Source organism: Petaurus breviceps, unplaced genomic scaffold (genome assembly GCF_028583685.1).
Source record: "Petaurus breviceps papuanus isolate PSGF00001 unplaced genomic scaffold, PetGlider_PUasm1.0 186, whole genome shotgun sequence".
In the NCBI taxonomy this organism is placed as follows: Eukaryota; Metazoa; Chordata; class Mammalia; order Diprotodontia; family Petauridae; genus Petaurus; species Petaurus breviceps.
The window spans coordinates 21,963,138-21,975,698 of record NW_027185798.1 but is presented as its reverse complement, the minus strand read 5'-3'; the positions used below and the strand labels follow the sequence as shown (position 1 = coordinate 21,975,698).

General features: G+C 53.5%; 1 protein-coding gene across 4 annotated transcripts in view; it reads right to left on the bottom strand.

The window, feature by feature from the left end:
- Window positions 1-12,561, bottom strand: part of FLOT2 (flotillin 2) — a 23,235-nt gene that overhangs the window by 3,397 nt on the left and 7,277 nt on the right. The window contains exons 1-7 of one of the 4 annotated variants that reach the window (XM_069089780.1): window positions 11,790-11,826; window positions 8,899-8,989; window positions 3,492-3,582; window positions 2,361-2,484; window positions 511-629; window positions 284-397; window positions 49-168 (exon numbers count right to left, since the gene is read on the bottom strand). In XM_069089780.1, the coding sequence (XP_068945881.1) occupies window positions 49-168; window positions 284-397; window positions 511-629; window positions 2,361-2,484; window positions 3,492-3,566 (552 nt within the window). In that variant the 5' untranslated portion in view covers window positions 3,567-3,582; window positions 8,899-8,989; window positions 11,790-11,826. Of the gene's footprint in view, window positions 1-48; window positions 169-283; window positions 398-510; window positions 630-2,360; window positions 2,485-3,491; window positions 3,583-8,898; window positions 8,990-11,789; window positions 11,872-12,561 lie in introns of those variants that run through there. The other 3 variants (XM_069089779.1, XM_069089778.1, XM_069089781.1) reach the window with 3 other exon arrangements.

The window sequence follows — 12,561 nt, the reverse complement described above, 5'->3', positions numbered from 1 at the left end:
GTCCAGGCACCCACACGTCTCCCTCCCCCGCCCCTGCCGCGCCCTCACCTTGATGCTGACTTCCTCAGTGAAGGCCGACTTTTTCAGCTCAAAGGAGCGTTTGGAATCGGCGATGTACGTGTCTGCCAGGAACTTCATGTCCAGCATCTCCTTCTTGCACTCGGCCTCCTGCGGGGGAAGGTAGGGGGCCAGCACAAGTCTGGGGGGTGCCCGGGTTTTGGGGCACTGCCCTACGCCACAGACCACTGTCTCTGCCTCTCCCCAGGCCAGGACTCGTCCTTACCCTGATGCCCGCGTCTCGCTCAGCTTGGGCCACTCCGATGTCGGCGTCCCTCTGCACCTGGGCCGTCTGCGACTTGCCCAGGGAGCTCAGGTAATTGACTTTATCATACACGTCCTGTGGGAGTTTAAGGAAAGTCGGCCGCCAGAGGCCAGAGGGGAGAGCGGCCACAGAGGCCCCTCGGGAGCTGTGGGCAGAGGAGCCCCATCATTCCCTGGCTAGGACTCTACCTTGATGGTGAAGCTAAGGATTTCGATGCCCATGCGACCCACGTCAGGGGCGGCCACTTCCCTCACCAGCTTGGCAAACTGGTCCCGGTCCTGGTAGATCTGCTCCACCGTCAGGGTACCTGAGGGGGCAAAGGCAAGCCCAGCCTGGATCCATGCCTGGACCCCCCCCACTAGGGCAGAGGAATCTGGTGTGGATGGTGCTGCCCAGGCTGCCCTTAAGTCAATCTCTTCAGATCCATCTTCCCCTTAACTACCTCTATAACACCCCCTCCTGCCTGGGGCCAAGTCCACTCTCCCTAAGTCTCCTCCACACGGTGAGAGGGGTGGGCCAGGCCCCCCTCCCTGCCTTGCTGTGCTCCAGGTCCTATTGGGCCATTTCATAGATGCAGAAAATGGGACCCTTCAGATGAGCTTACATAGCTGCATACACCCAGGCCTCCAGCCATCTGGCCTGTCCCCATGTATGAAGGTACTGGGGCTGGGGCTGGGGGGGGGCATCCTCAATTCCAGGAGGCTGCTGTGGTCTAGTGGGAGGATCCCTGGGTTCAATCTCAGCTCAGCTCCGCCTGATCTTGGGCCAATCACTTAGCTGGGCTAGGCCTCAGTTTTCCCATTTGTAAAATGAGGGAGTTTAGTAACTAGCTGTCCAGCTCCAAGTCTGAGGTCCTGTGATGTTTCTAAAATGCTGGAGGTGGGGTAGAGGTCAGGGATTGTTCCTTCCTTCTTCTCTTAAGACTTTGCATCAGCTAGACTGACATACACACCCAGCAACATCTCTCTCAACCGAAGGACTTCCTACTCCAACCCCAGACCTCTCACTGGGTTCCAATCAGGGGCCCAGCCTCAGCCTTCACTCCAGCACTGGGCCTTGTGGCCAAGATGGCCCTGGGGCTCTGCCCATACCTGCTCTGTGGAGGGAGGGGATGGGGGAAGGGAGCTGGATCAGGTGAAACACGTCTTGGGCTTTTAGGGGACATTGGGTTTAATGAGCATCAGTGGTGTAATAGGGTGAACAAAAGCAAGGAAGGGAACTGAGCCCTGACCTCCTCTGCTGTGCTCAGACCAGGGGCTTCCAGGGAGGAAGGCCTAGGACAAGGTGGTACATGTCCAGGGGAAGGGAGATTGGATCTCAGGCCTGATGGAGGTCTGGGATGAAGGGAATGAAGATACTTGGTGCAGAAAAGCCTCTGGAGGAACACTAATATGACCTTTAGGTATGTGAAGACCTGTCACTGAGGAGAGGGATGAATTTGTCCTGTTTGGCCCCCTGAGGACAGAACTATAGGAGGGACTTGTAAGAGTCACAGATTAGAGCAAGATGAATGCAAGAGGTTCCTGATGCTTTGCTGTCCAACTCTTCTGGACCCTATGGGCCACAGCACACTTACACCATCCATGGCAGAGATACTAGAGGGCTTTGCCATTTCCTTCATTTTACAGATGAGGAAACTGTGGCAAGCAGGGTGAAGTGACTTGTCCAGGGTCACACTGCTACTAAGTGTCTGAGGCCAGATTTTAACTTAGGTCCTCCTGACTCTAAGCCCGGCACTGTATCCACTGCCCACCTAACACTCAAAGCTGTCTAAAAGTGAAAACAGCTCTCTCAGGAGCTAGTGGGCCACCCCCTACCTGCAGGTCTTCAAAGAGGAGGCCAGAGTATCATCAGTTCAGGATTTGACAGGGGAGAGGGAGGAGGGGGAATTCCTCTTCAGGCACAGGTTAGACCAGATGGCCCCTGAGGTCCAGTCCAACTCAGCAATGCTGGAATCTGGGACCAAGGAAGGAAGGGGTGGGCCAGGACAGGATGGGGTGAGGGCACGGGGCTGGGGGCCTCAGGAGCTGCACCCCACCTAAGATGGATCGCAGGTGGCCCTCGAGGGTCTGCAGGACTACATTCTTGATGTCATGGACATTTTTCCCTAGGAACTGCTCACAGGCCACAGCTAACAGCTCATTCTCAGTCATGATCTTCACCTGCAGATAAGGGAGAAGCCCAGGAGATAATTAGCTCAAGCAAAGGGTTGTTTCAAAAAATAAAGACTGGGCAGTTGCGCTTACCCTGGGCCAGGCGGCCTGGGGGGATGGCTCTGCCACCCCTCACCCCCTGTGGGGCTTCTCAACCATCACAGATTGCTTCTGTTCTCTCCCTACCATCCCAGACCAGGCTCCACGAAGACCGGGACATTCGTCCCAGGGTTCTGGTGGCCAAGAGTGCAGAGGACCTTCTGCTTTCAGCAAGAAATCGTGCATGCCCATGTCTGCAGTGTGCTGTTTAGGAGCACCCCTGAATCCAGGTTTTAGCTGAAATCCCAGTGCTCTACTGCTGCAGCCGCAGTCCTGGGGGGTTGATCCCAGCTGACCTGCACTCCCAAGTCCTGCCTGGGGGCTCTGTCCCCCCCAGCCTGACCCCTATATCAGCATGATGACTCCTCTCCCCCACAAGGGGACTTTCTGGCTCCAAGGAGAGACACTGATGCCCAGAGAGGCAGAAACAGAGAAAGGCAGACACAGACTGACTGTCTCCATAGATCAGGGAACACAGCCAGAGAGAATGTGTTGAGTGTGAGATTCTCTCTTCTTGTTGATTGTTCTCTTAGGTTCTTAATCAAGTTCCCTCCAGCTCCCAGTGAGCCCAGGAGGGACGTGGAGCCATGCTCAGCCTGAGCCAGCAGCCTCCAACACCTACAAAGACCTGGAGGTTAGAATGGCAGAGGCCTCTGGGGAGGGGATGGCTGACATGGCCAGCCTGAGGAGAGAAAGGGGGTGTGATTAGTCCTGTCTTGGGATGGAGATGGCAAAGCAGGAGAGGTTAAAGCCAGGCCCTGGAGAGTGAGTGGGGCAAGGAGGCCCTTCACCTGGGTTCCTGAGGGAGGGGGTAGTAGTGGAGAGAACATCTCCAATTGCCCATTGATTGAGCAGGCCACCTCCTGTCCTCTCTTCCCTCCCCCCAGCCCCAGAGGCTATACCCAGAATTACTATACCTGGGCGACACCCGTCACAGTTAAAGCTACCCCCTCGGCCGTCTCTACGTCCTCGCAACGGGGCTGCAACGTCATTATCTCTAGGGTAATCCTGTCAAGAAATGTGAGACATGTGCATGTGTCCGAGAGAAGGCAGTGCCAGCAGCCTTGGTCACTCGGGCAGGCATCCTGGGCTGGGCTGAATGTCTGAGAAGATCTTGGAGCTCACGCAGTGGGGGGGTACAGAACAGGTTTTTGGAAAGAGAATGGAAACAGACTGGATTCTTGGCCTGTCCCGACATAATAAGTATGTGTGCCACGCCCTCCTCTTACTCAGATCAGTCCAAATGGAAGACCATGGGAAAGAAAAGCTGTACTAGCTTTGACTGGTCTAAAGGGCAGGAAAAGCTTAATCAACGTTTGCTGGAATGGAGAGCTCAGAGGGTACTTTGTCCATTCAAGGGCACCGACAGGGGCAAGTTAATTGAGTAGAAATGGAATTAAGTGCTCAGGCCACAGCTGGCTGCAGCCTGGGGGTGGCTTAGGAGCCTAGAGAGGAAGACCAGGCAGGGCCCAGGCCGTTTGGCTAATGGTGGCAAAGTCTCTGAAGAGGAGGATGGTGGGTGAAAGGGGCTTCTGGGCTTGAACTGGAACACTTGGGACCTTAGACCTTGGGGTTCCTGCCTCAGGGCACATAGGAAAGAGGCATAACCAAGGTGTCTGGGGACTGCATCCCCTGAGAACAGCCCCTTTGCAAAGATTCTGACGGAAGTGGTCAGAAGAAATCATTAACTTTTGGGGGATAATAAATCCTTGCAAACTGACCTATAGTACCCTAGGAGAACCCTGGGATAAAAGGCTTCCTGCCCTGTCCCCAGGACGTGAGAAACGATCAAGGAATGGCTGCTGATGTTCCTGGCATCTAGGGGTGGCCAGGTACGGAACATGAAGGGAAACAGACCTTGAGAGTAACGGGGGAGGGAGAGTGATGAGACTTCAGAGAACAAGGGGTCAGGCTGACCCACCACTGGAGAAAAGGGACAGTGTTCCCAAGTCGCCCGGTGGCTCTGACTCCCGGCTAGCTTTCCCTTTCTGTGGTAATCCTTCCTTTGTAACTCTGGTCACAGGAGCCCTCTACACCAACGGACCCAAAGCAGGCAGCTCAGTTCCCATCACCAGGCCTTTGCCCAGGCTGAGCCTCATGCTTAGAGGGCCTTCCCTCTTCAAACACCCACCTCCCTTTAGAGCCCTGTCCAGCTGAAGCCTTGCTTTGTACTCCAGCCCACAACAATCTACTTCTGCATTTACTATGCATATCACTCTCTGCATCCAAGATTCCTTCCAGTAGAATGTAAGCTCTCAGAGGGAAGTTTTGTTTTAACCTTTGAATAGGGCCTGACATGTATGTGTTCGGGGAGTTCTTGTCCTGTTGCATAACTATGCTCAATGCCCTCATCCAATACTGCATTCACACAGGGTGGCGGTTGGCTAAGCCTCCAGCCCAGAATTCTATTCCTAGACTGTTTGGGGAAAGAAATAGTGTCACTAGGGATTGTCTCCCTATGCACTTAACCCCTCGCCAACACAAATGACACACCAGGACATGTCACCCAGCCCTGGAGGATCTGGATGGAAAGACGCCTCCCCTTCCCCCTTGAGCGCCTGGCATCTTGGCTCTGGCCCCTGCTCAAATTCCTCTGGCCCTGAGCGTGGGTTCCATTTAGGACACAGAATGAAGGGAGGGCACTTGTGACCTCCAGCTGTCTCTAAGGCTGGAACACAGCCACAAAATAAGCTGGGTCTTCTCTACCAGGTTCACTGATGGGCTTCCAAGGCCCCAATCTGGGGGCAGTGGGGGGAGGAGCAGCTTCCTGTCTTGGTCTAGGCCTTTCATTGCTGGCCAAGAGATGACTCTGGGGGGTTGGGGATGCCACAAAGGCCGAATGAGGGCTATCACATGCCTGGTGGTCATGGTCTTATACCCAAGAAGGGTCTGGGGGTTGGGGGAAATCAAGGCCAAGAGGCTGCTGGGGAAAGAGCCAAGCTTGACCTCTTGCCTGGAAGGCGGGGACTGGCCTATGGGCTCTCTGGGGACTCCAGTCATTAGTCCTTGAATTGGAGTTGATTCCAACGGGGAGAGATAGCGCTGGAGTGTCCAGCCCTGTGACCAAAGCTGGGGGGACATCTGCTCTGTCTGTGCCAGGCACGGTGCTAGGCACTGGGGAGGCAAAGAAAAGCAAAGCTCCGTCTGATAGGGGAGAGAGACGTAATGACCAGGAAGGTGAAGGACATTCAGGCACTGGGACCAGCCTGAGCAAAGGCATGGAGAATAGAGGTGGAGTGTTTGGTCCAAGGACCTGTAAGGAGGACAGTGGAGCCAGAGCATAGAGTATGTAGAGTCTGGGGTAAAAAGGCTGGAAAGGCAGAAAGGGACTGAGTTATTAAAGGGACTAAAAGGCAGACAGAGGAAGTCACACAAAACTGAGCCTCCAAGTCCCATGGAGGCAGTGGAACTCAGCAGGCGGCTCAGGTGAGGAAAGATGTCAGCGGGGACAGAAAAGCGAAGGCTGGGGAGGCAAGGAGGCCCTGAGCGAGGCTGTGCCCTCATGAGGTGAGAGAAGGTGACATGCGCAAGAGAAGCTATGAAGCCTGGCAAGGGACCGGCCAGATGGTGGGAGTGGGAGTGAAGAGGGCGAGACGACAAGAGGATGCGTCTGCCAGGAACAGGGGAGTTCAGATGAGGAGAGGGCTGGGGGGGGGGGGAATAATGAGCTTGGTTTGGGGCATGTGGAGTCTGAAATGCCTATGGTAGGGCCCTGGAATAAGGGGGACCTGAGTTCAAAGTTGGCTTCAGACATTTACTAGCTGTGTGACCCCGGGCAAGTCACTTTACTCTGCCTTCAAAAAAAGAAAGAAAAGAAATGCCTATGGGACATCTAGCTCAAGATGTTAAAAAACCAGTTGGTGATGGGGAACTGGCATTGAAGAGAGAGGCTAGGGCTGGACATAAAGATCTGGAAATCATCTAAATAAAGATGATGACTGAACTCGTGGGTTTGGCCAAAGAGGTCACCAAGAGGGACAGTATCAGGCAAAAGCAGAAGAGAGAGCCTGGGGGGTGGATGGTGGTGAGAGTGGATGAGGATGCAGTGAAGGAATGGTCAGAGAGAGGGAAGAGAACCACGGAAGGGTCATGAAAACTTAGGCAGGAGACGAGGGTGACTGATAGGGCTGGACGTCGCAGAGGGGTCAAGAAGGACGAGGACCAAGCAAAGGTCATTGGATCTGTAATGAACACGGAAATATGTCTCCTGTGACCACGTGGGTCTATTCTGTATTAAATTATTTGCCTTCCCGAGGAGAGGGGAGGAAGGAAATTTAGAACTCAAAAATTATAAAAAACAAATGTTTAAATTTTTTTATATGTAACTGAGAAAAAAAATTAAAAGCATTAAATAAATCTAATAAAGCAATCACCCTATTAATATATAATAATGTATTATTAATAATGTTCATATTAGTAATATGATACTTAAAATAAAAACATTAAATAAACCAAAATAATGACTATGTTAATGCATGTTAATAATAAACTTGGAATATAGGATATATTAATATAAATAATATACTAATAATATAATTGATAGATAAAAACATAAAACAGGTTTCCAACAGGAGGCTGGTCACTGAGCCCAGACTGCAGGAAGCCAGTGAGAGAAGAGGAAGTAAATACTGCTTTCCCAATGAGTCTAGCTGGGAAGGAAGAAGTAGGGGATGAGAGATCACAGGCTCGAAGGAGGGGGAGCCCCCTGCATGTTTGCCAACAGCAGAGAAGGGAATGTAGACAGGGTGAGATTAAAGATGAGAGAGAGAAAACGGAGAGGTGAGAGGGGTCTGGGTGCCTGATGGGAAGGCAGCCCTCACAAGAGATGCCCATGCGGCTCCTTCCCACTGAAGAACACCCCCCAGACCTCCGTGGAGTCGGAGCTACAGGAGAAGAGACCAGACACCAAGAGAGGGGAGGGGGTGTTCCAGGAACGAGAAAGCTGTCTCTCTGCCTGTCCAAATGGTGCGGGTGGCAGGGGGATGGAGGACATGCCTTCAAGGGCTCTTGTAGACCGTCTTGTTATTGTTTTAAGTTATCACTAATAATAATGGAATGGAGGTTCTGTCCTGTCTTGGTAACAATGCAGTAAGCAGGACGTGTAGCTACTTGGTGAATCACCAGAAGATCCTGATCTCAGTTTCCACAAGAGATAACTAATGCACTCAGCCAGTAAGAGTAATCCTGTTAGGATGGGGTCATGCCCTGTTTACCTAGGTTTTAAAAGCAAAATAATCCTAATAAGAAACCTCAGGTTTCTAGAATAGTTCTTTGGGAAAGCATGCCCACACTTCCTCTCATCTGTGCTCCAGGATTCCTGCGAGGCAGAGAAAGGGAGCTGTTCTTCCCACTTCACACATGGGGAGACTGAGGCCCATGCATCAGAAGTAACTTTTCCAAGGTCACACAGTCAGTTAGTGAAGGAGCCGAGGCTCCCTGAGTTCCTGGCCTGAGCTTTGCTCTGGAAGAGCTGTTTCAAAGGATGCTTTGACGGTGAGTGAGTGAAATGATCAGTGTGGCGGCAACCTGGGACTCAGTTTCCTTGAGAGAGGGGGTGGGTGGTGGGTGGGTAGACACCTGCTCCTGTCCAGAAATTGTGCTTGAAGCTGCTGAGAGGGTTGGGCTTACCCTGGAGAACTATCAGGGTCCCCCAGAATGGGGGTCATTTGGACCATCCCTTGGCCCCTGGGGGGCTCACCCAGGTGGGCATCATTTCTTTCGCACCCCGGAGTCCAGGCAGGGTACCTCTCTCATGTGCACAGGCTTTAATCTCTCCTCTCCACAGAGATGGGCAGACCATGCCATTTGAGGGAGTGTGGCAGGTGGAAAGGGCGGGGGGGCCTGGGGAGCAGCGTAGGAAGCAGAGGCCAAGGTGGTATGTGTCAGGAGAGACTCACAGGGAGCTTGGGGCTGAGTGCAGCTGCATTCACTGGCCCATCCCAAGACAACCCTGTCCCCCACACCCTGCTCATCGAGCTCCATCAGAAGGTCCCATCTGGCTGGTCAGGACAATCCTCAGCATCCCTTGCTCTCTTCCTGACTCAGCCCCAAGGAGGGGGAGCGTGAGGGATTGGGAGAGCCACCCACAGCTTGGGAGTGGCTGGTGGGGGGGGGTTGGGGTGGGGTGGGGAGAGGGTGTAGCAAAGACATCTCAGCTGAAGCCACCTACACAACCAAAGCTGCCGGGGTGGGGGCTGGGAATGACACACCGAGAGGGTCCCACTTGGAGGATCTGGTCCTCTAGCTGCTAGCTGCTGTCTGCCAGGCTCCACTGGGGCAAAGGGAAAGATTAGACACAGATGGAGGAAGCAGGTGGGTTATTACCTGTGCAACCCCTGTTACGAATAGCGGGACCCCCTCCGACGTCTCAATATTCTCACATCGACACAGGATGGTCATAACCTCCAGAGTCAGTCTGAGCGGCAGCCAGGGAGTAGGGAGTTGGGGAGAGGAAGAGGAGGAGGGAAGGGGAAGGGGGAGGGGACACAGCAAATACATACAGTGGTTACCAGACAGGCACTGATCCTCAATGCCCAGAGCGGGCCGGGCACCCTACACCTCATTCACCCATTTCCCTCCATCCCAGACATTTGCATGCTCAGGCCTTTGAATGAGGGTGTGGTTCTGTGGGAGGAGTGTACCCCCCTCCCCCCAAATGACTTTGGGGCTGAAGGTTCTAGGGGCAGGGAGAAGGCTTAGGAGATCTGACCTGGCACTCCTAGCTCTGCAACATTGGTTAAAACTGGCCTGCCGTAGTCTGAGGGAGTTCACCTCCCTCCCTGCCAAGCACCAGAAAGCTCCCTTTTCCCAATTATGGGGTGGAGATCCCCCTGGAGGGAATGCCCGAAGGGAGAGTCTACCCAGGGGGTATTCACAGTAAATACTGCCTGGTTTGTTCCAGATCTGCTCCTGGGCAGCTCAGGTGTGCTCAGGGAACAAAAGCCTCGTGTGAATGTTGGCAAAACATGATCAGGAAGCTAGATCAGCTTCAGAGAACTGTTTCAGGCAGGCCCCAGCCAAGCAGGGACAATTGAGGCTCACATTCCCTGGGGGAAGGCAGATGGGGGCCATGGCCTGTACCCTGTATTCTCCTGGTAATGTGATTGCATCTATATTACTCTTATGAAAGCCCCTGGGATGGGAGGAGGGTGGAGGGGAGAAGCAGGAGTCGTCTGGAAAGCAACGAGGGAACATGAGGGGGTGCTTGGCAGGGAGCAGCCCCACAGGCAGGCCTGGCTGCCAGAGAGAGGGTGGGATGAGGGTCAGCAGCCTGCCTGCACAAGAAGGCCGAGCTTATCACAGACAAGTAAATGGCTATCCCAGGACCAGTTGCCCCTGCCCATCTGAGAGGCTGGCGGCTTTCCTCCTGGCACTGGGGGCTCCCTGGGCTAGTTTTCTCTCTGTCATCTTCCGGGGTCCTAGGTGACAGTGATCCTGGTGTGGCCCACTTCTCTCGCTTCCTCAGGGGTCCCTCCCTCCCTGCCTTCGTGGGAGTGCATGGATTGTGCAGCAGAAGGGCCGCCTGGAGGGTGCCTTCCCTCGTTTAAGACCTGCCACCAGGTTCCTCTCTCTGGAGGCTGATGAAATGAAGGACAGACAGCTCAAAGAGCTAGATCTCTTCTAGAAGCCAGGAAGGAGAGCGTGAGGGAGAGGAGGAGGAGGGAGGGAGGGAAGGAGAGAGGAAGGCTGCAGCTCAGAAGCCAGAGGTGGAGGGAGAACCACGAATCAGAGAGAGACGCCTTCCTTCATGCTGGGTGAAGATGAGAGCAAGTCCTGGCTGGGGACAGAACCAGTGGATGTGGAAGCACCTTCTCCAAGGGGGGCTGGGGGAGCTCAGGCGCCTGGACCAGGACGTCCAGCCTAATGCCTGTTTGGGCAAGGCTAGAAATCCCTAGGCCAGAGATTAAGCTCGAATGCCCCTAAGGCCAGCTCAGGGAAGAGGAAATAGGGCTGTGGGTCCATGCCCAAGAGATGAACCTGTCAGAGTCACAATGGGAGAGGAACTGAGCACTAAGAAAGAGCCAAGTGATGGAAAGGGGCTGAAACCTCGAGGTAAGGGCTGCTGGCCTCAGCCTGAATACCAGAGCTTAGCTTCCCAAGGCCTGGGACCACCTGCCCAGACCCTCCTGCTCTCTGGTTCTGCTTCTATAAAATGAAGGGGTCTAAGGGGCCCAGCAGCTGGGACACACTAGGATCCTGTGCAAGATATCCCTGAGAACAACACTTCCGGGTGAGCCTTCCCTGCTTCTGTATAGGGCCAAGGCTCTGCAGCAGACCCCAAGACCCAATTCTAACATCTCTGTGCTGGGGAGCTCCCTGGGATCCCAAGACCCAAGAAGAAAGGCTAGTTGAGCAGAGAGGTAAGGAGAGGAGATGAAGAAGGAGGGATGGTAACAGAAAACCAGAACCTTTAGAGGTGGTGACCTCCCCTCAGCCACCACTCCTCAAGCACCAGCTTCTAATCTGGATACCCTGACAGCTCTGAAGAGGGAACCATCTTCCTTGGGGGTGACACTTAGGACGGGGAAGGAATTCAAATTTCCATTCCTCTTCCTTCAATGTTTCCCACTATCAGCCCAATTTTCTTGTTAAGATGCTTCCCTGAAGGATTCTGGGAACATACCATTTCTAAGAACAGAGGAAGGGTTGGGGGTGCAGCAGCAGCTGCTCTCCTTATGGGGTAGCTGTCTGGTCTCTGGAGGGAAGGGTGGCATCAGGTTTATCTTGTGCCCTCCACGGAGAAATGCCTTGTCTCTGGGTCTGGGAGCTCTTCTGAGAGCTAACCAGATGTCAGATTGCACATACCCCATGAAGTTGTCTCAGTTTGATAAAAAAAAAAAAACAGCCTGGAACACTAACCTTTCCCATCCTCACTCTCCTTTCCTTGAGCCTTCCTCCTCCTCACCCCTCACCCCCAGGACATTTCAACTGTAGCCCAGAAAGAATGTCGATATTTAATCTGTTTATCCCCAGCCCGGACAGGCACATAAGCGAGGATATCTGATGGGATGTTCCCAATTCTCTGGAATGCCATCGATGCCAACCCTGAAGGGAAGGGCTTCCACTGCCAACCTGGCAATGTAACCTCTGCCCACACAAACCTTGGGTCCCACAGGGCAGCTTCAGCCAGAGGGACCAGCTCTGCTCACTGAGGACAAAGTCTCAGCTGCCCTCCCTCACGGCACATGCTCACCTCTCCCCCAGGAGGCCCTTACCTCTGTGTATCTGAGATGAACCACCAGGCCCAGGCCCAGCCTCCAAACACATACTTCTTTGCATCTGGACTGAAGCAGCCCCCTGAAGAAAAGCAAGAAAGTCAGGCCCTGTTAGTGTGGAGCTGCAAGGGACTGCAGAGGCTGGCCCTGATTCAGTCTTCAGATACATTCTACTCGAGTCCTGACAGGTGGTCATCCAGTCTTGGCTCAGACTGCCAAGAGATCCATGCAGCCTCTGCTCGCTGAGATTCTGATTTTTGGGGAAGATTTTCCTATTAAACCCAAACCTGCAACTCTTGTTCCCTGATCTTATTTATTTTTGCAAGGGCTATGGGGGTTAAGTGACTTGCCCAGGGTCACACGGCTAGTAAGTGCCAAGTGTCTGAGGGTGGATTTGAACTCAGGTCCTTCTGACTCCAGGGCCAGTGCTCTATTTACTGAGCCACCTTCTATTTGGTTCTTTCTAGGGGTCACGTGCAGTCCCTCCTCCTAGTTCTCTGTCCTTTCATTTGGGGAGAAACACTGGCTCTGGGCTCACAAGACATCCTCTGGATCTTATCACCACCATTAATAAATGCTTAGAAAGCACTGAATGTGTGTGGGCACTTGGACACAAGCATTTGTAAGACACAACTGTTGCTGGGAGGAAACCTATGATATAGAGATATGGAGAGGGAGAGAAAGGGAGAGGTGAGGAGAGAGTGAGGGAGAGGGACGGAGAGAGAAAGGGAGAGGGAGAGAAAGGGAAAGAGAAAGGGAGGGAGAAAGAGAA